At 38.9% G+C, this 25,416-nt stretch overlaps 1 protein-coding gene across 4 annotated transcripts in view; it reads left to right on the top strand.

The window, feature by feature from the left end:
- The window catches only part of lmo3 (LIM domain only 3), a 69,730-nt gene that overhangs the window by 29,854 nt on the left and 14,460 nt on the right, over positions 1-25,416 (top strand). For all 4 annotated transcript variants that reach the window (XM_084346103.1, XM_084346102.1, XM_084346105.1 and 1 more), the window contains exon 3: positions 19,912-20,037. In XM_084346103.1, the coding sequence (XP_084202229.1) occupies positions 19,912-20,037 (126 nt within the window). The remainder of the gene's footprint in view (positions 1-19,911; positions 20,038-25,416) is intronic.

Below are 25,416 nucleotides of genomic sequence, written 5' to 3'. Positions count from 1 at the left end.
AAGTAGCACACACATATTTTGAATGCCTTCATCAGAATTCAAATGAGCCATTTTAATCTAGATTAATCTAGATTAACTCCAAGATTGGCTGTTGTTTTAATTGTTGCTGTTTTTAATTTCTGTAAAGCACTTTGCGCTACATGACAATGTATGAAAAGCGCTCTACAAATAAAGTCTGATTGATTGATTGACCTGTTAGGCAAACACTCACCCTCTTGTATGACCTTTAGCCTTTGCATGTGTATATGTGTGTCGGATTATGTGCACACACAGTAACACCGTTAGTCAAATCTGTATGAACTGAATAGTTTGTAACTATCCAATGAAATACGATGGAACAGCTCCATGTATTAATTGAATGAAATAAATCTGTACAGCCTTAGCTAAAAGGTTATGTAAGTCAATAAACCATAATAAATGATAAAAGTGAAATTTTCATTGATTATTAAATTAAAAACTACAAAAATCTAAAATGTTCCCAAATTTTACCAAATAAAAACACAAACCATAGTGATCAAACACAGTTCGGAATGTAGAAAAACATTAACAAAATCATTTGTTAACACTCTATAAGTTACTTGAACTATGAATGTTTTTTTTTGTTTGTTTTTGAGATATGCTCATTTTTATGTGCAAAGGTGTTTTGATAGGTACATCTGCAATTTCCCCAGTGCCTACTGTATATTGGTACTCTTGCTTATTGTCATGTCATTTCCTAGATCATCTTAAACTGCCCCTAAAGGCAATAAACCATTACAACTGATACAATTATTGAAACTGTGTCATAATAATCGACCTGCTTCTCTACTCCTCTGGCACCACTTCCCTGTGCTACTATGCGTTGTCACACTGTATAGCACCGCACGTACAGTTATATCATAAACAACTTAAAGCGCACGGCCCCTAACATGTCTGTTTTCCTTGGGTTAAATTTGAAATTAAAGATGGTTTCCAGGTAAATCCAACAATTCTGGATCTGAATTCATAACCATGTAAATATACCACACTAGCTGCTGGTTGTTGTTGGATATTCCGCCTTTGATCACCATGGACTCAGTCAAGAGTAAGTGAGTGTCCTGAGCACTTACCACTCAACTGTGTAGTGGTTTAGGCGACTAGTACAGTACTCATACTTAAGAGGACCCATAGGGTGTTATAGTGTTGGATCATAATCAAACAGTTCTCGCAGGGCCAAAAATGCCTGCATCAGACATGTTAGTAATATTGTGGATACATCTGAATGTTCTGTTTCTGTGTCAAATGTGATTGTGTCCACATGAGTCTTCCACCACTAAAAGTGACAAGCGTCAGTGCTGAAACCTCAGAATATAGGAAAGCTGTTAATTCATTGTCATCATCCTGTTTTAATTTAACAGCGCTTGACATCTGCGATCTGTGCACTACCTGCATCATCTGATGATATAATACAATAAAAAATAATATAATGTTATATGGTAGCACAATGATGCAGTGGTTAACACTGTCACTACACAGAAAGGTTCTGAGTTCTCCCTGTCCCCACTGTCTCCCTGCCTGAGCAGTCAGGTGATCAGACTAGGTAGGACCTGTGCATCCATCAATATCAACTTGATACTTTGCAAGTTGATGTTATTGCTGAAAGAGTAAAACTTTTATGTTAGTTTCTAATCAAAAATTTGCATATTCATATTTTCCTGAAACAACATTGTCTTTCATGTGTCAGAGGTGTCAATCAATCAGTCAATCAGACTTTATTATGTAAAGCACTTTTCATACAGCAAAAGTTTCATGAAGTATGTGAGTCAAGCAGCATGTCTGATTGTGTTACACTGAACCTGAGATGCAGTCGTTCAGCTCAGATCGCCAGCAATTATTGTGATGATGTGTGTGCACACGGAAGTGTGTGTGGACATGGCAGCATGTATGGAAGTGGCGGTGTGTGTGGAGATTGTGGGCTTCAGCCAGGCCTTCTGTGCCAGCCCTAGTTAATGAGGCCTTTATGGAGATGAAGTTGGGTTCAGGAGAGGAGGACGTGGAGACAAGGGCTAGCCAGGGAGACTGAAGCTGGCTGAAGCTGTCAGAACAGTGAGGGGTGGAGAGGGGTAGATGCAGCACTGTGGAAAACAGGACTTCAAAATGCTGATTGGGTGGTGTCAGCCCCACTTACAGGCATTATTTGGATGGTATAGGCAGAGCTGTGAAGCCTGCATTGAACCCCTGAGCGACTTCTCAATTAGTGGGCGGCCTAGCGGAACTGCCAGACACTGTTGTTCCCCCCACACCCCACCTCACCATTCCCCTGCCCTGATCCAGCCACTGCCTCCCAGGACATACGTGAGCCAGATCTCCAGTTATCGCCGCTGGTTATAAGTTATTGAGTACTGATTTGGTGGCAATGATAGAATCATAGCAGAAACAATGACTGTAGCTCTGAAAAGAACTTTAGGCTCTTGTTGTTTTAATTTTGCCAAAGCTTTGCAAACATAACATCATGTTTTTGATGTTATGCTCTCCTTCATGATAACCACAGCACTCAAGAATAGGAGAGTCATGCTTTGTGACAGGTTGAACCTGAATCTCTGTGATAACACACACCACAGTGAGGAAGGAGAGAGCCTGGCTTGTGTAACCAAGCTGAGCCAGTTGTAGTCGCTGTGATACGCTTCTGTAAAATGAGATGTAAATGCAGCAATTTTAACAGCCTGATTTATTCATGAGGAAGCCAAAAGAAAGAGAGGAATGCTAATGCTACACATTGCTTTGCCCTTGGCCAGGGCACATCGACAAACAAATCACTCAGCAAAGGAATTAACAACTTCATTAAGTTACCCCTGCATCACTTTTTCTGTGCTGGAGGATGCAAGAGCTATCTACTGCTACAAAAGGTGACATTTTCAGATTTAATAAAACCTGTTAGCTTAAACTCTTTCTAAGTCATCATCTCATCATGGTTTTCCAAGCCAAGACCACAAAACTAAAAGAAATCAGTCAGGACAAATCCATACAAAACTTATTACTGAGAAGACATGCCATCTATAATTGGTTTTGGGGGTATAAACGAATCAATGTGTTGCTGAGGTCATTTGTGCTTTTTGTATATGTGATGTTTATCTGATACATGGTGGTGAGAGGCTGGAGAACACAGCAGTGACTGCTGAGAGGCTGCTGCTGCATTGATTGCACCTTCCACCAGTTTTACATATGCTTTTAATCTGTGAAATGCTAAAAAGGCAATCAAAGCAATCTACAACCGTGCTGTCAGAACAACGTCCATGTATCAGTCTAGTTATTTCTCAGCAACCTCCAATGCATTAAGAAGGCTTGTGGGTGGGAGAACTGGGCCTTACACACAGACAGAGGTCATCCTGTTCACAATACATCACACAGGCTCAAAATGACAACTCAGCTTATTTTCTCTATGGTATGAGGATCTGACAATGTGCTGATGGTAACATGCATTTTTTATCCAATATTCATTGGCATAATAATATCAAATAAAATAAACAGCACAGCGCTGTACCTAAAAAAAGTATGAAAATGAGGACAAATAAAATGTGCATTTAGCACTTCAACATCAAAATTGAAGATGCCTTTTTAAAAAACCTGAGCATGAATGAACACTGAATTTCAAAGTAGACACAGTTTAAAAAACAAACATATAAATAGCAATGAAAATGCCCACCTGATATATTTGTAACTGATATGAAATAATTACGTTGTAAATATTTTTAAAATCAACTATTAAAATCCCTTAATCTAGGGTGCATTCTTGAAATTGATTTCGGTCAAAGTGAACACACACAGAGTATTGTTGATTAAGTTCAAACCCCAAGAAAAAGCTAGTTAATATATTTCTAGTTAAGAGTATTTTATTAAAATCACTTGATTTGTCAGCATGGTGTTTATGAATATAAATGTATTGCATATTGAAATCAGAGCATAGTGTGAGCAGAATTAAGGTAACATGAGCACCTAACAAGAACTTATTCAGATACAAATCTGGAGGATGTGTGGCCAAGCATATTGTTTTAAAACTTGATAGAGGTCACAGCTGAGTTTCAAATGGTGAGCAGTGAGCTGAAAGGACATTGTGGAATAAGGGTTCTCTTGTGGTACTAACAACATCATTGGATGCATCTTTAAAGATATTGAATATCAGAAAAAAAGACCAATGAGTGAAGAAATATTGACACTGGTATCAGCATTTAAAAACTAATTTCAGTAAAATTCTGTTTTGCCACAAAGCAGATTTGTCCTGCTCTGGCAGGACAAGTGGTCTTAAAGATAGTTTAGTCATGCTTTCTTGCTCATGATGTAGCAGGAATCCCCCTGGTGCTCCTATCACAAACAATTGCTTTGCATCAGTGATATAGAAAGCCTCTCAGACTTAAACGGTTGTCCATTTTTGGGTTTGGCCAGACCTGAGGCTTCTGTAGGCTCTCAATAATGAATGCTCCGAGTGCAGACAATTAAATTAATAAGGTCTCCTTTGTTTCACAGCTTGCTTGGCTTCATTTTCTCACGTTTGCCTCATATCATCACCACGTTTTTCAAACAATAAAGAACCAGTGTACTCCACTAAATGTAAACTTTTCTGTACATAATGCCTCGCTGTTATACCCAGATGTAGTCAATCATAAGGGAGGGATGTTTTTTTTTCTTAGTAATATGAATTAAATGAATTCATCTACTTTTATCGTTGTTATACTGAGATACATTACTGTTTCAATGACTAAATGTATTTCAGTCAACATTTTAATTTCCACTCAAAATCCTTTTTTTAATTGATCCCTTAACTTACACAGAGCTCTTCAGTCTGAAGTTCTTCACCTAGTTAAAATCCCACATAGAGTGAATTTTAGCACAGTTATGTACAAACTGAGGAAATGAATCATGGGCATAGCCTGGGTTTTTGGGGCTGTAGCCCAGAAGATATTTGTTTTAGGCTCAGACTCTCTTTACTTTTAATATGTACTGCAGCTGACTGCACAAAGTATGTACGGTTCTGTGCAGTATGCATACAATTGGGACATGTTACTTCATAATAACATTGAACCTTGAACTTTGACCCTCTTGCTCATATATCCATCGCAGTCCTAGGGCAAAATTTGATGTAAAAAGAAAAAGTATGCAATTAGCTGTCAGCTGACTGTGTTCTCCAGCGGCTCAGTCAATGTGACGTATCTTTAGCTGCACAGAGAATTGAGGGTCAGACTAGCCAGAAGAAAAGCATGCTAGTTTGCATACTGAAAAATTACCTGTATTCAATAGGACATACAGGTATTTTTGGCATATTGCATTTGACAGACCATTTATTGTAAGTCATGTATATACAGAGGATTTTTGCAAGTAAGAAGGGAGCAATGGCACAAACATTATCCCATACTGAGCCAGAAAAACAAGGTGTGTAGATGTTGTTGTGTAGAATTCCAAATTACATGAACATGATATCAACTGGTAGCCCTGTAAACAGTGATAACACCCGGGGCAAGTTTTATGACGAATCCATCTTCTAGAAAAAGTAACATTAACCTACATAACACAATGTTATTTTTATATACAAAGAAAGAAATCACTTGACTACGGAAGCGTATTGCATTCACTTGAGTAATTTATTTTTTGGTCTGTTTTTCTGAGTAATTTATTTTTTTGGTCTGTTTTTCTGAGTAATTTTTTTTGGTCTGTTTTTCTGAGTAATTTTTTTTTTTGGTTTGTTTCTTTTTTCTGTTTTTCTGACTAATTATTTTTCCTGTTTTTCAGAGTAATTTATTTTCTGTTTTTCGTGGTAATTTTTTTCTGTTTTTCGGAGTATTTTTTTTTCTGAATTATCGCGATACTTCGAACTCCCACGGGAACCTCCAAACTGCCATATCTGTCCAACTGATTCTGGAGAAACATTACTATGTCTAGCAGATCTGAATGGGCTTTCCTTCTGAACAACCGCAAAGTCCTCATTTGGGGGGTGCGACCGCCAATCCGACCGGGTTATGGTTAAGGTTAGGGTTTCAGGTTCGGAATGGCGATCTTTTTTCAAAAAAGGGCCGGCATTCTGAAACATGAAAGTGAACCTTCGGAGTGGCGACCTGTCGCCGTCCTCAGGTGCCTGCGTAAAGTTGACAAACTAATGGTAATACCATCTATATGACTTAAAGACAGGACTATCTCCCAGTGTCTTAAACCCAGATCAAAGTAAAACTTGATTCAATTAAACAAGTCGGTCATGTTTGTCTCCATTATCGAGCTTTCAATAAAGGAATGAATGCGTCTATTGTTTCAAATGCTCTCTAAACTCAGAAAAAAATTACTCTGAAAAACAGAAGAAAAAAAAATTACTCCGAAAAACAGACCAAAAATTAAATTACTCAGAAAAACAGACCAAAAAATAAATTACTCAGAAAAACAGAAATAATTACCCCGAAAAACAGATTAAAAAATAAATTACTCAGAAAAACAGACCAAAGAAATAAATTACTCAGAAAAACAGAAATAATTACTCCGAAAAACAAACCAAAAAAAAAAATTACTCAAGTGAATGCAATACGCTTCCGTACTTGACTAATGAATATGCTTGATATACAAAAGGAGACATACATAAAGATTTGTCATTTCACAATGTTTAAATCACAACTCAAACTCAACTCAACTAGCTCAGTAACCCTCAAAACTGCTATATGATAATACTATTTAAAGGGAGTCTGGGGACTTTCTTACTGTTTACCGTGTGTGTGTGTGTGTGTGTGTGTGTGTGTGTGTGTGTGTGTGTGTGTGTATGTGTGTGTGTGTGTCTTTGTGCATGTGTCAATATTCCAATAAATTTATCATAAATACGTTAATGATATGTTAGCCTACTGATATTAATTACTAACAACTAATAATACATTTTACTATCATCATAATGTATAATTCACCTGGAAGTTAACAGCAGTTTTTGATGTACACGTTTTGATTTTTAAATGATTAAGACATGCACTTTAAATATAATTAAGGTGCGACTGAAATAAAGCTTGTTTATTTAAAAAGAAAAATCTTCTGGGCTAAGCCCCAAATGTCCTCAAGTCTGAGAAACGCCCCTGAAATTATCAGCACAATTTCCACCAATTGTCTTGATGGGCAGAATAAGCCACAAAGAGTGACTGTCGGCAGAAACTGTTTAGCTTTTTTGACGACAGATTGTTCATAGTTTTCTTCTGATATGTAGCAGATAAGATAATAAGAAATCAACAAATATGAAAAAATAATGCTGCCTGATGAACCATGTGTCAAACGCATCTGTCTTTCTTTTCTGTCAAAGATATTTTAAAGAAAAAAATCATTTAATTGTTGAAAGTGAATCAGGTCAGCCATTTGATTTGACCATTGCAAGCTACAACACAAAACAGTTATCTACTGGTTATGTTTTATTTTATCCTATTTATTTATAAATTTTTTGTATGTGTATCCACTACAGTGAATAAAATGCATGTGAATACACCCCTCGTTTTTGTAAATTCATTTGTTATGTTTTTTCATTTCTTAAAAGTTCAAATGCCAAGGAATGGATACAAATAAATGTGTCTTCCTCCCCCCTCCACCTCAGTTTTCAGTTTAATAAGATGGCACATAGATGTTAAAAGCTCTGAAAGCACCCTATAATTGTTATGTTGTGTTTAGGAAAGCTTGGCTGCCATTAACCTCCCCAAACCACAATTCACTTCACACATTGAGCAATTACCTCACCAGCAATTCACGAGTTGTGTTTGTCCTGAAGTTCTTGTAATTAAATTGGGCTTTTCACATGTAAGCTGAAAATGCTAAAAGGTCAAATTGGGTGGCGGTAACCACGAGTGATTGAGTCTGAAGGAGGGTCACACACATTCAAGGGTCTGTTTCCATCCAGCCTTTAATTGTCCTAATGAGAGGGGTTATATTTCCTTAAGAAAAGGTCAAAAGTGTGGTGCCTTTTTTTGTTTCCAAAAGCACAGAAGGAATGTCATTTGATGAAAAAAATGAGAGGGCTGACTATGCATACATTTCTGTATGTTGAGGTAAAAAGTAATGACATCTGGTACTGTAATTGAAGGTTCACAGTTTTCTCAAGCCTGTCTTAAATCAAAATCTGCCCAATAGCCAGAATAAATGTTGGCAATGTACATTTCTGCAAAACTACAGATAAGTCCAAACTTAAAAATAAAAATATAAAGATGCTGTTATGTTTAGGTTCATTTTTACATTTTTCTCTATGCTTATTCTCTGGTTAGGTTTAGGCACAAAGGCCACGTGGTTTGTGTTAGGAAAACATCATGTTTTGATTTGAAATAGCTGTTTGGTCACCATAAACAAGGCTGCAAATGTCCTAAGATCTTATTAAAAACGCCCAATTTTGTTGCAACAAACATGGCTGGAATTTGTGCAGAGGTCTCCTATCCAGTGGTGTCACGCTTTCATACTTAGAAATGTTCACCGTCCCCTCCACCTCTCAGCATTAAAGTCAGGCTATAAACATGTAGTGTGAATGTGATAAAACACGTTTTGGAGACAAGTCAATATGGTAGATAGCCTATGACACAAACATAGTTGAACGTATCTGTGGTGCGCAGAAACACTGAAGAAAAGGCCGAAAAAGTTTTTGGTTATTGTAATCATAAGTTGAATCTAGTTCCTAAAATGCACTGTCGCTGAAAATGGAAATCAACGGATCTGTATTGAACTGATAATCATCAAAATAAAAAAAGGTTAATCTTTGGAAGCCATTTCATAAGCAGATATCAGTCTACAACATACTTTGGGGTTAGTACACTAAAAACTACAGTATTTTAGGATATATTTGTATTGAGAGGCATTGTATTGGTCTTTCCATGGGAATTGTTTACCACTGTATATAGAATAATGCCAACTATTAAGTATCATGGGCAAATACTGCACTGGTTATATTTTCCAAAACCATGCTTCAGTCTCTCTTTAATGTACTACAGCATGATTCTTTCTTGTTTCAATAGACATATACTTGATTTTTTTCTAAAGAAAACATTGCCTTTCTCTGCACTGACAGATTAACACAGACACCATATGTGTCTCTATTCAGGATACAAAAATGGTATTTTGATTTAACTAAAATGCCTAAGTTCACCTACCATGACATACTATTTTTTGGACTGTCCCCTTCAGTTGAGATTAGCTAAATCAGCTGTGAAGAGCAATGACTTGTGGGACTGCATTTTTGGTGTACATAATTACAGGACTAGTGTGCCACAGCCTGGCACTCAGCGTGGTACTGCAGGTGGGTTGGCGTAGGGAACTGCATATTGAACTCAACATCTGGCTCCTGCAGAGCTCAACATCTTTCATTACATCCACTTCAATATGTACCCAAACGCAGCACTGCCAAAAAAGTGTGCTGAAAGCTTTTACCTGGTTATTTTGTTTGGAGTGAGCTTTTTCTGAAGACTTGTTTCAGAAGAAATTTTGACCAGGAATTATGAAATGTTAGGTGTGAGTAGATTTGGATGAAAGAGTTAAAGGTTAAAGATAAGGGATCATCTTGTAATGAGTTAAGGTAGGGTTTGATTAAATTTCAGTATATGTTGGTAATGATGGATAAGTCTGCCACCAGTAATTTATCTCTTCTTCTCACAGATTCAGAGATGTGTGATGTTGAATGGTGAGTGTTTCTCAACCTTTTCGAAAAGTTTCTATAGGAGCTAATTAGATGGCACTTGGAGGCTGCTCTTCAAGATGACAGTTCACGGGAATGTTCCTCTGTATGGTTGGCAGTCTCTCAGAAAGCAGGCCATAATTCATCATTAGGATGTTACAGTCCAGGTGCAGATGAGAACTGATAGAGCCGGCAGCCAGGCAAGTTGGGGCACTCAAGGAAGAAAATCTTATCCCAGTGAAAATTCCCATGTCATGCCCATGGTAATTGTTATAATTTTGCCCCTAGGGTTGTTTAATCACTGACGATCACACAAGCAGGAGTGACAAAATTGAGGAATGCACAAGTCTGACTTCATTTGCACCCCCTTAACTGCCTGACACAGTTAACATCAGCACTTCAGATTTCTACAGGCTCATCTTTCTGTTTCTGTTCTCCTGCACGTGATTTTTTCAAGATGAGGCATTGATGATCAATTAAGTCCCTTTTTGACAGACTCTTAGATGCACAGCCAAACTTAAGCCACTCCTCAATGTGGTTAAATTCCAAGTGGGACACCAGCATAGCTCCATTCTGGGTGGATCATCAAATGGACAAAGCACAGTCCCATTAAAAAGCCTATGTTGAGATGCAACAAATCATTTGTCTGTTATTAACCCTGAGCCTGTAATTATGCAGATTGCCATAGATTTTCTCTGGGTGCCTGGAAGTGAGATCCAGAGGTTGTTCTCAATGTGGCAGGCAGACGAGGGAATGGCTGTGCATTACTGAACTTGCCACATTCATCATGTTGACTGATGGCACAGGGAGTTGGTCCCCGGGTCCTGGTGGTTAATGTAGTGGGTAATTAACTGTCATTTGCCTAGTAATAGGCCGATGATCAATGGTTTGTGAGGAAACAAATTCTAATCCGGCAGCTGATGAATGCATGCTGGGGCTGGCACAATTGAAGTGGTGGGAGGGATGGAAGAGATGGGGGTTGGGGGAGGAAAGAGAAGAGCAAAGCCGCCACTGGAATTTCAAAATGGAGGCACTGGTGCTATCACTGCCCTTCCGCTCTCCAAAATGTATTAACCCCCAAAAAATCTTCATTTGTTGCCCTAGATGGTGTTGGAATTCCCAGTCAGGTAAATTTAAAAAACAAAAAACATTTGCTGTCTTCAGTGATACCTAAATATCGATTTTATGGATTATTAAAGGAATAGTTCACTCTAAAACAAAATTCAATCATTATCGACTCACCCACATGCTGGTGATAAGTCCGGTGTAGTTTCTTATTCCTCAAAGTGCAGCTGGAGACTTTACTCTCCGGCAACGATAATCCATATAACAAGCTTAAAGGATAACTACCGTTTTTTACACCCTGGACCTTTTTTCTAGCAAAATATATGGTCATTTACTCACCCAGATAACTTTGGTGTCATTTGGCGTTGTTCGTACGAAATTAGATCCAGTGTAGCGCCGATATAGCCATATAATGCGAGTAACGGGGCAGCGACACACAGCCTCTATATAACGCATTATCTGCCACGAAACTAGTTAATTTCACTAATACTTTGTTACAATATGCTAGCGTTATTCCCCTCTGAGTCCGGGCTCGTCCGTTATCAACATCCGGGGTCAAACTAGCAGTAGCAGCTACAGGTAAACAAGCCGGGCTTTCGTGGGTGCGCGAGCAGCTCAGAGACGACATCTTCCAGGTCAGAGGTAGTAGATCAACCTACAGACCCCGGATGTTGACAATAGACAAGCCCGGACTCAGAGGGGAATAGCACTAGCGTATCATAACAAAATATTGGTGAAATGAACTAGTTTCGTGGCAGATAATGTGTTATATAGAGGCTGTGTGTCGCTGCCCCGTTACTCGCATTATATGGATATATCGGCGCTACACTGGATCTAATTTCGTCCGAACGACGCCAAATGACACCAAAGTTATCTGAGTGAGTAAATGACCATATATTTTGCTAGAAAAAAGGTCCAGGTTGTAAAAAACAGTAGTTATCCTTTAAGTGGCGACCGGGAGAAAATGTCCATAAAACTACACAAAAACTACGCAATCCAAGTGTCCTGAAGTGGCGACATCCAGAGTTTACTCAAAATGACGTCATTTAGTACATTTTTCTAGCCTAAACAGTCACTATGCTGTGTTTACACGGAGGCACGCTCCGCGTTCACGCGAGTCTCCCTCGCAGCCGATTGCACTACGGAAGCCGCGCCGGACGAGATGAACGAGTCTCGCGATAGACACACCGGTATTTACTTCCTGCTGTGAGCCACCGAGTGACACACAAACACAAGGGGGATCTGCTGCACTGGTGGTTTGAAACTTTGACTCTCACAGCAGGATGTAAATACCGGTGTGTCTGTCGCGAGTCTCGTTCATCTTGTCCGGCGCGGCTTCCATAGTGCAATCGGCTGCGAGGGAGACTTGCGTGAACGCGGAGCGTGCCTCCGTGTAAACACAGCATAGTGACTGTTTAGGCTAGAAAAATGTACTAAATGACGTCATTTTGAGTAAACTCTGGATGTCGCCACTTCAGGACACTTGGATTGCAGCGGACGAGCAGTATGGAGGAATATTATAATATATAATATAATATAATAGAGTTTTTGTGTAGTTTTATGGACATTTTCTCCCGGGCGCCACTTAAGCTCGTTATATGGATTATCGTTGCTGGAGGGTACCCCCGCGAGTCTCCAGCTGCACTTTGAGGAATAAGAAACTACACCGGACTTATCACCAGCATGTGGGTGAGTCGATAATGACTGAATTTTGTTTTAGAGTGAACTATTCCTTTAAGGTCTTTGTACAAAGCATTTCTTAATAGATAATTAGACCCTTATATGTCCTATAAGGCATTGTTCTCACTTTAGATCTAGTAGTTGCAAAAAACTTGGTTAACTACTAATCAATGTGAGTATGTACAGTTTAATCAATGTGAGTATGTACAGTTTTGATAAAGCAACAAAAAAGCTAAATAAAGGTTTAACACTTAAACACTTGAATAGTTGTTTGTGTTTATAGGCATCTAATGGGGACTTATAAGGGCTTTATTACCTTAACCCTAACCCCCATTAAGTAATATAATAATAATTAGAGATATAAAGATTTTTTTCAACCTATACAATAACCGATAATTACCTGCTTCTCATGACTGACACAGATAGCAGATACTCTCACACCTGAGAGTAAGAAAAACTATTGCCACTTTCACACCAAAATTAACGTCTATATGTGTGGGGGTTTTTTATGTGGTAAACCCGCTGAAAAATTTGACGTGTTTGTCTCTGTTTTTGTTTTTGTTTTGTTTCACGGTCATAATCATAAACGCACCAGAAAAAAATGCTTAATAACATTCTGAATCAAAGACATTGTTTTTTCTAGAACTGATGATTACAGAAGCTGAGGACTGAGACATCTCACTTCTTTCGCATCTCTGTTATGAGTTGCACATGCACAGTACTGATCAGGTGGCAAGGATCTGGTCCAGACAAGGAATCCACTGACAATGTAATGGTGATTACTTTATAAATATCTTTTATGTCAGTTTCTCTTTCAAACTCAGCATTGACTGAATGATATTCAATCTGCTTGAACAGAGGCACTTGGAAACAAGCTAACGTCCCTAACTTCAGCGCATGTCAGAGCATCATGCCTGACAAGCAGCAAAAATTTGCATGTCCACCTGGGTATTGTATTTTCATCAGAGCCAAGCGGAGCTGGAGCCGATAAACACCCGCGACTACTGTAGAATCATCCGATTATGGAGTGAATGCCGTACACATTCACATTAAAGACAAAAGACAGATTTTAGTGGGTGTTTTTTTTCCAGTTTGAAAGGGGTATAAGATGTTAATGGACTGTATTTATAAAGCACTTTTCTAGTTTTAGCTACTACTCAAGCGCTTTACAAAAAAAGTCAGCATTCACTCATACAAATACACTCACACACCAATGGAAGAGCCATGATATAAACAATGATATAAATAATTCTTGAGACCAATAATTTTTCGCTTCGATATATACAGTATATTATTCTCCCCTCCCTGTAAATACATAGTTTTGGTTTTGGTTTGACATATCTGTCCCTTAAGATTTCTGCCTCTACCTTAGTACATTGGAGGTGAACAGAATGTAGTTTGTGGTGGTGACAGCTATGAAAATCACATTTTAAACATTCAACAGCAACCTCTTCAGTTCTCTGTCCCTGTCTCCACAAAATATCCCACAGAACACACTGAACAATTTTCCATAAAAACTGTTTGAATTTTAGTGTGAATACTGTGTCTACAGTGCTGACAATGTGTTTATTGTACTTGGCCAACAAGTTAGTAATAAAGAAAGACAGTCCTTGCTGCTTCTGGTTTGAGTTTTGACCTCCTTTTTGGTTTGTTGAAAGTCATCATAGCCTATGCTACTCAGCACTAGTAAAACCACAAAAGCAGATTTATCATAATTTGTAATTTAAGTTTTTTCCATGCACCTACGTAAGTGTTCTCTTACAGTTGACAAAGTTGTGTGTCACTTCTAGTCGGAATGTTTTGGGGCACCAGTGTCAGCTTGACGGTGGGACATCCTTCCTGCAAACCGGTTCAAACTTGAGCTCAATGGAAATAATTTATTGTATGTCTCAGCCAGAATCAAAGACCTGCAGTGACTGAAAATGCTTGCCCTGAATTTTAAGTTTGGTTAATCACCTCAACATGTCATTTTAAATAATTAAGCAGCATGTGGCAGAGACAAACAAAGGTTTACAACAGCACCTTCCATGTACCAATATTTCTAACCTCAATAATCCAAAAGTTAAAAAAATCTCTCATCTCATTGTCTTGTCCGCTTGATCCCTATTGGGGTCGCGGGGTGTTTAAAAAAAAAAAAAAGTCATTTTCTCAAAGTAATTTTTTACTGGCTAATCATGGCCTAGATGTTTTCATCTGTAAAAGAGAGGGTTTCTGCTTTCCTTTACTGAGGAAGCTGTGATAGGAATGTTTATGATGATGCGCAGCAGCTTTTAGTACAATGTGATTCAGTGCTGATTCACAAAGCTATCGTAATTTGTTGTCGAAAATATTGATATAACATAAAATTAGAAAGCTATTCAAATAACTCTCTCTCCCCCATCAAACACATTTGCGTTTGTACATTATCCATGGCTCCATTTATATTTTCCAGGATCTATTTCCTACACCCCAGTTATGGGGAGGCCATTTTATTTTGGATTTAGCTTGAGAAAGCTCAGAAAAAACACTGGCATGACACCACTCCTGTATTCTCTAAAGGGGGCGGGGGCCTGCTCACTCAGATTGGGTTTTGGGGTCCATTGGGCTAAAGCCTTGCGGAATAATTTAATTGGTGTCTGTTTTTCTCTCATTAAATAGGTACCACTGAGCCATACCAGGCTGTAATGCACAGTGAATGCCTTTTGACTGAAACAAGGTATTGGGCACTGGTTGCCTCTATTCTTTATCAAATTCAGATTTGAGCAAAGCATGAATTTTGATTTCATGTTTTATCTTCAACCTCTTTAAATATACATGCTATCTTGTCAGCCATGGATATGAAGTGTATGTCAAGCCCGCTATTCTACATATGTTATTCTGCTTTCTTTTTTGCTCAGTATAACTTTGTCAGCCTGAGAGAGATGCTTTAGAAATGTTTATATCTATTACCAATTATAAAACAGTGCTGAAAGCATTGAGTCCCGGGCCCTCGGTCTTTCATGTTAGGTCTCTATACCGTCATCCTCTGATTGTGTCGGAGCCTGTGCCGTTAAATTCATCACAACCAAACCACGCTTAATTTGCCTCCTCTCTTGAGAGCCATTAGCGTCTATGGCATCAAACTGGTGGAGCGGTGAAAGACGAGTGACAGGTAGGCCCCATCCATCTTCCCTACCCGCAGGGTTAGCCAGGGTTCCTGTGCGCTGCCTGTTTGAAAAGTGTTTGCCACCCAAGAGCCAAGTGAACCCGGCTGATAAGATGCTATGCTGCCACAGATGCAGTTTGGGTAAATCTCTGAAGGCTGTCATCAGCCACTCCACTTCTTTTGCTCAGCTTGTCAGAGAGAATAAAAAGCTTGTTTGAATTAAGAAAGGAATGTATGCATTGTTCCCAATAATTACCACAGGTTGGGAGTAGGTGTTCAATCATTTAAAGCAGTGGTTCGAGCAGCACAAGATTATATGGAATCAATTATGCAGCAAACAAGTGAATGCAGCCAGGAGTTTGGATAGACTGGTTAGGAATTCTGGGGGTCTTTGGATTTTTTAAATTCAGTAATATTTTATTGAGTTGGTTTTTAAAAAAAAAACATGGGTTCCATTTCCTTAGAAAGAGAAATCAATGCATGTATTTGCTGAAAAATATTATCAAAAATAGAAATGTATCTTTCCAAAGTCCAGTAACTGAATGGTAGAATGTTAGTGTCCAATAAAGGCCTATATTTCTGGGGTGTCTGGGTGGCAATGGATAATCTATAATTAATTTGTAATTTTTTAATTTAAACCTAAAAATTCATGACAGACAGACAGATGGATAGATGGACAGACAGACAGACAGATGGCAGATAGACAGATAGACGGATAGACAGATCATTCATTCTTTTAATATTCATTTGGGAAACCAAAATCGGAAAATGAAAAAAACATTTATTTCTTTATTCATTTATAAATCTGATAGCAAAAAACAAATAACGGTTTGTTTTTTCATACTTAGATTTTTGAAGATCAAAAAAAGGGCTGAACTTGATTTTGATATTGACTTTTTCCGATTTGTGTGACCCAGAAGTTATTGACTTCTTTGTGTGTTGCACTTGATAAGCATGCAGCAAATCCACCCACCAACAGTTCTGTGTGATTGACAGCCTGAATAACCAGCATCACACATATTGTAAGTCAGCAAATTCACCCACCAATAGTTTGGTGTGAAAGCAAGCATGGATAACCAGAATCACCTGGTAATTGTAAGTCAATAAATCAACACCATGGTCGCACTGGGACCTTAGACTAATATAATAAAAGACTTATTTGAAACTGGAAAGAAGCATGCAGTAATTTCCACCACACAGCAACAGACAATGCTGAAGTTAGCGTCCGATTCACAGCTTCTTATTGGAATTATTTGGGAAAGTGGCATACCTATAGATGGCACTGTTCAGTCTTTTTCAAGCCAGTTAATGGACTGAAAAACGTAATAAATATGGGGAAGATGAAATGACAATAAATAATACGATGACGCGGTCTGTAATTGGTTTACAATCCTAAGTTTTGATCATTTTAACTCTAGCATTTCTTTCTTATTGTCCTTTCTCATGGTAAACTGATTTTCAGTCTTGTTTCTATTCCTACCTATTTGCTGTGGTTCTACCTGCTCAGTAGTCTCAAGAAACAGGGATACAATACAGGCAAAGAACTAGACTACAGAAAAATAAAGACCTGGATTTTTTATTTGTATTCACAGTGCCTACAAAAGGTATTCACTCCCTCAGATGTTTTCCCCTTTTATTGCTTTTATAAAATGGAATCATGGTCAATATACAAAAAATATACAAAACAAAAAATTTACAAAAAGAAAAACTTTTTAAAAAACTCTTCAATGTCAACGTGAAAACAGATTTCCAGTCTATACACCTGTTCATTCTTTACTTGCCTACCAAACAGCACATGAAAGTAATTGAGTCAGTCCCTGTGTTGCCTCTTTAATTGTATATATCTGAAACCGCCAGGTTTGTTAAAGTTAAGCTCATGGGACAAACCATGTTACCAGGTTACTCTTTTTTGGTTTTAGACATATTTTAATTAGCATGGGAAGCCATATTGAACTTTATCTCACTAGTCCAGAAAATAAACAGTATCTTGAAGCAAATCTATTTATGTCCTACATGATTAAATTCTTTAGAATTCCGGTTTTAGCCATAGAGCATGATTATGTAAGGATGCTTTATTAAAACATTTATTTTTTTTTTTACTTTTACATTAAGTAAGGTTTTGTTCATGGTCTGATTCTGAGGGTTTTACTTTGTCACTTCATTTGAGCAGTAATCAAAGTAGTGGACTTATTTATTGAGTCAAGCTCCCACCTCAAGGGACCAACACTGAATGTTCACAGATACAAAGACTGTTTTTGAGTGAAGTAAAGTGACAGTCCTTGTCAACAGCATAGGCCAAATTAAATTAGCAAGAGATGAGAGAAAACATGGAGAGAAATAGTGAAACAGAACACCGTTTTGAGTCAAGCTGACCGGCTGAAAATGCTTTAAACGTTGCTCTTTGACTCAGATACCTTCCATCACTTATAATCCAGAGACTTGAGTGCATGCTACAGTATCTGAAAATTATCCAAAGAGACAAAGACATTTACCCCTGCACATTGAGAGGCGTTAAATGCCATACAAAGCTGTTCTGCTGTTCTGCTGTTTTGCTCAAACATTCAATCTCATTATCTCACACTAAATATATCATTTCTTTTTTTCCTTTTAAATTTTATTTTAGATGAATTACTTGGCTTTGCAAGAAGCTACAGTAAATCATCATTTCATCTTTTTCATGTGAAGGCCTCCGGCAATGCACATTTGTGCAGAAAAAAGAAAGGACAAGAGATAACACAAATGTATCTAAATTTAGACTGCTCAAATGGAAAGACATAATTCTTTTAATTAAGTCAGCACTAATCCATTGGATTGACCCTCTTTGTTTTCATCCACCTACCATGTTACAAGAGATATCCTTCATTGTCTCAAGGTGTGTTGACAGTGGCTCTTAATTCTGTAGGTATTCATGAGGGCACAATCTATCTGCTTTCTTTGCCTCTGGGAAACATACTTTACGAAGGTTAATAAACAACCCTGCATATCCCAAGCCCTGAGATCATTTATCAGATTGCAATCTCTTACAGACTCTAAGAGTGGCATGCCGTTTTATCATTTTAACAACGATGACTAAAAGTGCCTCAAGAAGTCTGCCTAATGGGTTATTTTGCTATATGATTTTGTTATCAGATATTTTTCCCTTGGTATTCTGGCCGAAGTCACTGTGTAGTAGCAGCCCTGTATCCCTAATGAATACTCACATTAATGTCCCCAGAGCGGCTGGAGAAATAATAGGGTCCTCCCTGGGCAGTAGTGCTACCCATGTCCCATCAATTTGTATGGCACAAGCTGTGGCCTGCTATTTTTTTACTGTGCCACTGTAGCCCAAGTCTGTCCAATCTATTTTGTGACTGATTCAGAGATCCTATCTGTCTCACCAGGTTATGTTAGTGTGTTTAACACAATCTCTTTGACAGATGTCACTCTCATTCTCAGTCACCAAGAAGAAGCAGAAGCAGCCATACTTTATTTTTTGCCGTAATTTTACTTGATATATTGTCAGTTATTATGGGATGCAGGGGTGGGAAAGTGGTGGGCGTGGTCAAAATAGTTTAGGAGTTCAGATGTTCTGAGCTCATGTCCTTTTAAAATTCTGGACTCAAATTATTAGAATACAAATTGCTATGTTACATCATTAGGGCATGATGACTTGGTAAAGGAAATTGTGTTTAACTTTTGAGTCCCCACAAATTTACCTCATGTCATAATCACTTTTATTGTTGAAAATGACAAATTCCTTGATGCTTTTTAAAGCTTTGTTAAGAGGCATATCATGCAATCATCAGTCGGTGGGAAAAACAATTGCACATGAACACCAAGGAGAAGATCCAACACAAAAAGAAAAGTAAATAAATAAGTGATATAACGATTAAAATATACAAATAAATTAATATGCAAAAAAATAAATAAATACTGTCCTACATACATTCCATGTTGTTAGTATGTCACTTTCGGTGTATTTAACAGTGCTGTGTTTGTGTTGTTCCTTGAACATCACACTTATTGTTCTTCCAGGACCATCTTTGCAACGCTGGCCTGGGTTTATATCCTGAGTGGAACATACTGTTATTCTGTCCTCTTATTATTTTTACACTATTTTCACTTATTATCACTTTTTTTTAGTTTTCAGTCGCGCTTGGTTAAAGGTGTTATTGATAACATTCAGCCAGTAAATGTGCCATCACATTGCATTCAAGTTACAATACAGCTGTTTGAATCATCACTTTGAAAGTCGTCACTTGTTTAAATGAAGAATTCCTGCTGGTGAGACTCAGGGGGCAGTTTACCTGTTAAAAGTCTTTGCACTAAAGCATTGTTGACACATCCCTGATTTTTGTGAACTCTCTTGAAGTCTTGGGAAATGACTTAAATTATACATCTTTCTTGTTTGTCTGTGTGTGTGTGTTTGTGTTTGTGTGGGTGGATGGCTCAGGTTGTTTGGTGTGACAGGGAACTGCGCAGCTTGCAGCAAACTTATTCCAGCCTTTGAGATGGTCATGAGGGCCAAGGAGAATGTCTACCACCTGGACTGCTTCGCATGCCAGCTCTGCAATCAGAGGTGAGTGATTGGACCACTTCTCTTCTCCCATACCTGCGGCTATGACTGGTCAGGAAGGCAAGCTTGGAGCGTGGTAAATCCCAAAGTGCTGCTGATAGTTTAAGAAAGATTCCACATTGCAAATTTATCACTCTAACCAGTGACCAAGTACACACATCTAGGTCCGTAGGGACACCTGCTGGACCAAGAAGGATCATCATAATCCTGCACGCTATTGTACAGTAGCAGCTTAGAGCTACAAGTGCAGTTACATGGCCAAACATATTCTTCAAATCAGTCTTCATTACTGGGTCTCCACCTGTATCCTGTAGATAGGACGTGGTCAGAAATTTCAGAACACTTCTCGTTTTCACAGCACCAGAGAGGGAATACTTTGAGGCATTGAACTTGATACACACCCTTCTTTAATAAACTCCAGTGTCACCCCAACTAAACCTTTATGATGCTACTTACTGAACACAAGATTCACAATAACATAAAAACATGAGCTTGTTTTCTTTTTTTCTTTTTGTAGTTTTCTCCTAAATCTTTAATTTGGAATGTCCAGTACCCTCATAGTCGCCCTCCCCCACAGGAGAGTGACTGTGAGAGTTGATTCTGAAAGTGCTTCAAGTTGTTAATGCAACAACCGGACAACCAATCAGATCCCTCATGGAAATCCTGCCTGCAAAAGCTGACACTAGGGTTTGATGGATCATTTGAAAATGTACTGCTGTGGATTTGTCACTGCAGTGGTATGCCAGTGCATTTATGGCCTGAGTCTCCTTCAAATTAAGTAGTAGGCCTACATATGACACTTCATCTAACCATGTCTGAAGGCAACGACAGCGTCTATACTGTTCTAAACCCATCCTCATCGTAAAAACGACGATGCAATTTAACAGTCAAATCAGCTCATTGCAACCAATATTTACGTTTCTCGTTCGGAGATGACCTCTAGTGGCCAAAGTAATTGGCAGCAAAGGAGGGAGTCAGGTGAATTAATAGAATGGCAAAGGATGAATGGTCAGGTGAAACAAACACAGGATTTTCATGTAGGAGACCACTGTTTGAGTCAAGTGTGGAACCAGAAATCAAGTTACAATAAGTAAAGTAATTATTTCAGTCCAAACCACAATGTTTACTAAACTTAAAATACTTTTCTTGCCTAAACCTAACCAAACTGCGACCGTACAGCAAAGATCCATTGTGCCGAACAATGGTATGTTGCTGCAGTCATGTTGTTTTGGAAACAGTGATATTTGTCTTTATGGGAGACACTGGCAATTCTTAATTGGGGTATCAGCCACTGTTAGAAGATCGCAAAAAGTCTTTACGAAGAAAGTACTGAAGCCCGTAGCCCTGCACACCCAGTGTCTTTAAAAGGTTTCACGGCATATGTAAAACATTCCTGTGCATTCATGTTATGTGAACCTTGTAGGAACATTCTCCAAACATTCTGGAGAGCCTATGTGCCCAGACAGTAGTCATGTTACTATGATGGAACAATGTGGAGACTTTCTGTGAACATTCTTGGAGCTAATGAACAATCCAGAATGTTATCAAAGGTTTTTTGAAGGTTACAAGAAACAGATTAGGAAGGTTATGTGTTGGCTGGGTTCCTGCTTTTCTCTCATCTCTCCTCCCAAACTCGGCCATTGCAGACACATGAACACAAGCACCCACCAGCACCCCCTCACGCAGACACACACAAACCAGGCACACTGTGCATGCTAAAGGCAAAAGACCTGGTTACACACAATTAGCACTCAGTTATTGTCTTGCCACTTCAGCTGGCTGCACCAGACAGCCTCTCCTAATGGAAGAAGTCAGCTAATCTTCATCAGCCATGTCCAGGCAGGCCAACTCTGCTCTCCCACATTAAACCCATTTAAACGCAAGAAAATCTTTCTTTTTATATTAGGCCAGTTGATGAACTGTTGAATAAAATCGACGTCAGTGTGTTTCACACGGTCCGCTGTGGCCTGAACACGCAACACTCAGATGCCCATCACAATTTCACCGGAACCTGGCCAAGATTTATGGTGTGGCACCAGTTATAATTGAAGTTGTTCTACAGCTCTGACTTTTTGTTTTCCTTTTTCTTTTTTTAAATTGGTAAAGCTGTTCAGGGAGACATATTGGACCTTTGCAGGAATATATATTTAAAGATCAATGTTTAAGCCATGATTTCACATCCAAGAGGAATGTCATTGCCCAAAAAGTAACTGAAGTAACTTATGACAACATAATTCAATGATAATGTAAACTGTAAAAATCAAATTCTGACACACAAATTATATTTGCTAATCCCTCCATCTGCAAACGAAATCACAGTAAGATTTAATCTCTGAAGTCATAAATCTGACACTTGTGACAGAATTTATCAATGCCTGTCTTTTAGAAGATTGGGGATTTAGAGTCTTGTCCAAGTGAGTTTCTCAACATTTATATCCAGATTAATAGATTGACCTTTAACAATTTTTCTTAGCTGTGGTCTGTGATCTATTTGGAGATCTCACTTAAGATTCCCTGAATAGTTTCTCAGGGTCTTGATTCAGCTGGCTTGAAATTGGGCTCCTGTTCTTTGTCTGGCATACCGATCTGCTGCCCTGTTCATCTACACCAGCTCTGTCCCCTCTCGTTTCCCAGCCTCCAACAAACATGAAAGCCTCCATTGACCCCTTCCCCCACAGGCCCTTCAATAAAGCAATCTAATCCATCTCGCAAATGGCTCGGAGATTTCTCCGTGGAACATCGTCAAATGTGAAATCTGATAAACAGACCAGGCGATCACAAGGTCAGCAGAGGTCACACAGTGTAATTATCTATCGTCCCTGCAGGTCAGCCACAGCCCATGTTGCCGTTTGAAGGTTGACTTGCTACAATCAAGTATAAACACACACAGCCATCCCCATCTCAAACACATGTACTTGCTCATTGCATCAATCCGTGACATCAGTTGCTTTGTGGGTACATCCACTCTCGTGTATCCCACAGAGCAAAGACAGGGAATTGAAGCAAGTGATTATTCTGATTTCATCAAGGACTCACTGCAGGACTGTAATGGTCATTGCCATGCTGAGCTATTAAGAACCTTGCTTAAGTTATAGGCCAATTAGTGCAGTGCAGAGACAGAAAGACAGGCCAGTTAGCTGAGAGTGGACATGTCACTGCGTTCATGACCTGCAACTGCTTTCTTGTTCTTTGTCATCACCATCAAATTGGCAGCTCTTACTGGCCACAAAAGAAGCAATTGAGAGCTGAACCCACTTCAGGAATAATTTACTGTAAATGGGAACACCTTACCAGTTATCTTACTTGTGTATCTGCCAGAGATCAAAGGGTGTTTCCCCTGTTTCCTCACTCTTTGCATGACTTTAAACGGTATCAAGCTGAGGGGAGTGAATAGCTCCTGTCTCTGGTCCATCGGTGAACATATAGGATCCTACATTGGCTCTGATTTCTCATGTCTGCAACCAATGTGGCCTTACTATTGTTATCTGCACATAAATCTACCATTGTGACCTTCCCACCAGCCAGAATTTTTCCAACCTGAGCTGAGGAAAAGAAACCCCACTATGGTTATAGTGCCAAAGGGATGTAGGGCTGGTTCTGTGGAGAGAGGGGGTGTTGGTGAGGGTGGGGGTGTTGGGAATAAGAACAGAGATATGAGACTTCATCCAACAAGCAGTTAGCCACAGATCAGCCCAGGGGGACAGCTAATCGATGGGGCTGTCGTCCAGCCTCATCATCTAGCCAGTGCTGGCCCAATTTCCAATTTCCCCCAGATGAGCTGGAGGCCACAGTCTAGGGAGGCTAGAGGAAGGTTAGAGTAGAGGGGAGCAGGATGGGTGACAATGCAGTGGAAGGTCAGTGCTGATAAGGGAGGATGCTCCATACTTGAGCACTGGAAGGAGGGACTCACACCGCTTGGGTTCAGCACAGCTTAGCTCAGCCATGGTGCCTTTATATGTCATGAGTTATCCTTGTCAGACAGGGGCCTAATAGCCAATAAGGTAAACAGTTGTCAGTTTTTATGCAATTCGTGTTGAGAACTCAGAGCCTGTGCAGCCAGCCTACGAGAAGACACAATTTAATATATGATCCTGCACTTTTTTAGTCCAATAGTGTACACTTTAAAGTAAAAATGATTTCATACAAATAAATGTTTTTATTAGTTGATAAGTTTAGTTGATTGTTAGAGTTAGGAAAAGATCATGTCTTGGTTGCCACAAACAAAGCTCAAGATGGCCCAACTGCCCGTCAAAATGTTTTTTTGTCACCACAGACACAGCAGGAAGTTGTCCTGGGGTGTCCTTAAAAATATCCAGTGATGTCACATTTACAAATGCTAAAACATAGACACAAACAGCAGTCACTGGCTTGGCAGCCTTGACGCCTCTAACTCAACCACCATCCTCTACCCCTACCGTCAGTCAGGTAAGTCAGGGCTAATGTGATATGACACAGTTTGTAGACATGTCAATATGGTATGTAGCCTATGACACATACAAATTGTTATGTATCCGTGGTTTGCAGAAACGTAAACTGCTAACATTTTATGTTGGTGACTGGCCTAAATGTGGACTTGAAATGGGAGGTAGCATTTGGAGTTGGACACAGCCTAATGCCTAGTGACCAGAAAGCAGCGGCGGCAAAATTTAGTCACGCATGCTCATGAAATTGGTGGTGTTGAAAGTTTAATGATGCACTGATAACCTTAGCAAGTTGACTTTGCTTAAACATTTGAGTGATTGCCATACAGAAAGAAAATCTGAAACAGAGAAATTAGTTGGTTGCTGCAATTAAGTTCAGCACAATAAAACCAAAATTATACTAAAAGTCTGCAGTAAATGTAACTTTTTGCCAGACAACTAAACTCAGCAATTTATATTACAATGATTAGATTTCCCAGTTTCATTTTGTGTTCTTTATCATTTAAGTCAGACATTTATGTTGAGGAAATTGAAACTGTTTCTCATTTATTAATTAAGCTGGATGTCAGCTAACCTTTGTCCAGGTTCAGCTTCACCTGTCGATTATAGTTAAAATGCAGTTCAGTTCATAAAGTGGGCAGACATGAAGCACATTGCCAGAGGTTAGTTCATCCATGACATGAACCCTGCCTTCCAGCCAGGTTTTGAACAACATCTTCCTGAGGGCAGAAGACAGGAGCCTCTTTAAAGGTGGTCTCAACATCCTTACAAAGTGTGAGAGACAAAGAAAAAAAGCCTTTACTTTTTAGATTATATTGCCAGTTAACACTTGGAAGTAATACTTATGTAAACCATGATATGTTTACACAATATGACTGGAATCATTGAGTGTTGTAAGCTTGTACTACTTTGTACTTTTATAATGTAAAATAAAATAAAACTACTCATGGAAACAATCTTG

The sequence above is a fragment of the Pagrus pagrus genome (genome assembly GCF_965226575.1).
Source record: "Pagrus pagrus genome assembly, chromosome: 23".
In the NCBI taxonomy this organism is placed as follows: domain Eukaryota; kingdom Metazoa; phylum Chordata; class Actinopteri; order Spariformes; family Sparidae; genus Pagrus; species Pagrus pagrus.
This window is presented reverse-complemented; position numbering and strand designations above follow the sequence as displayed.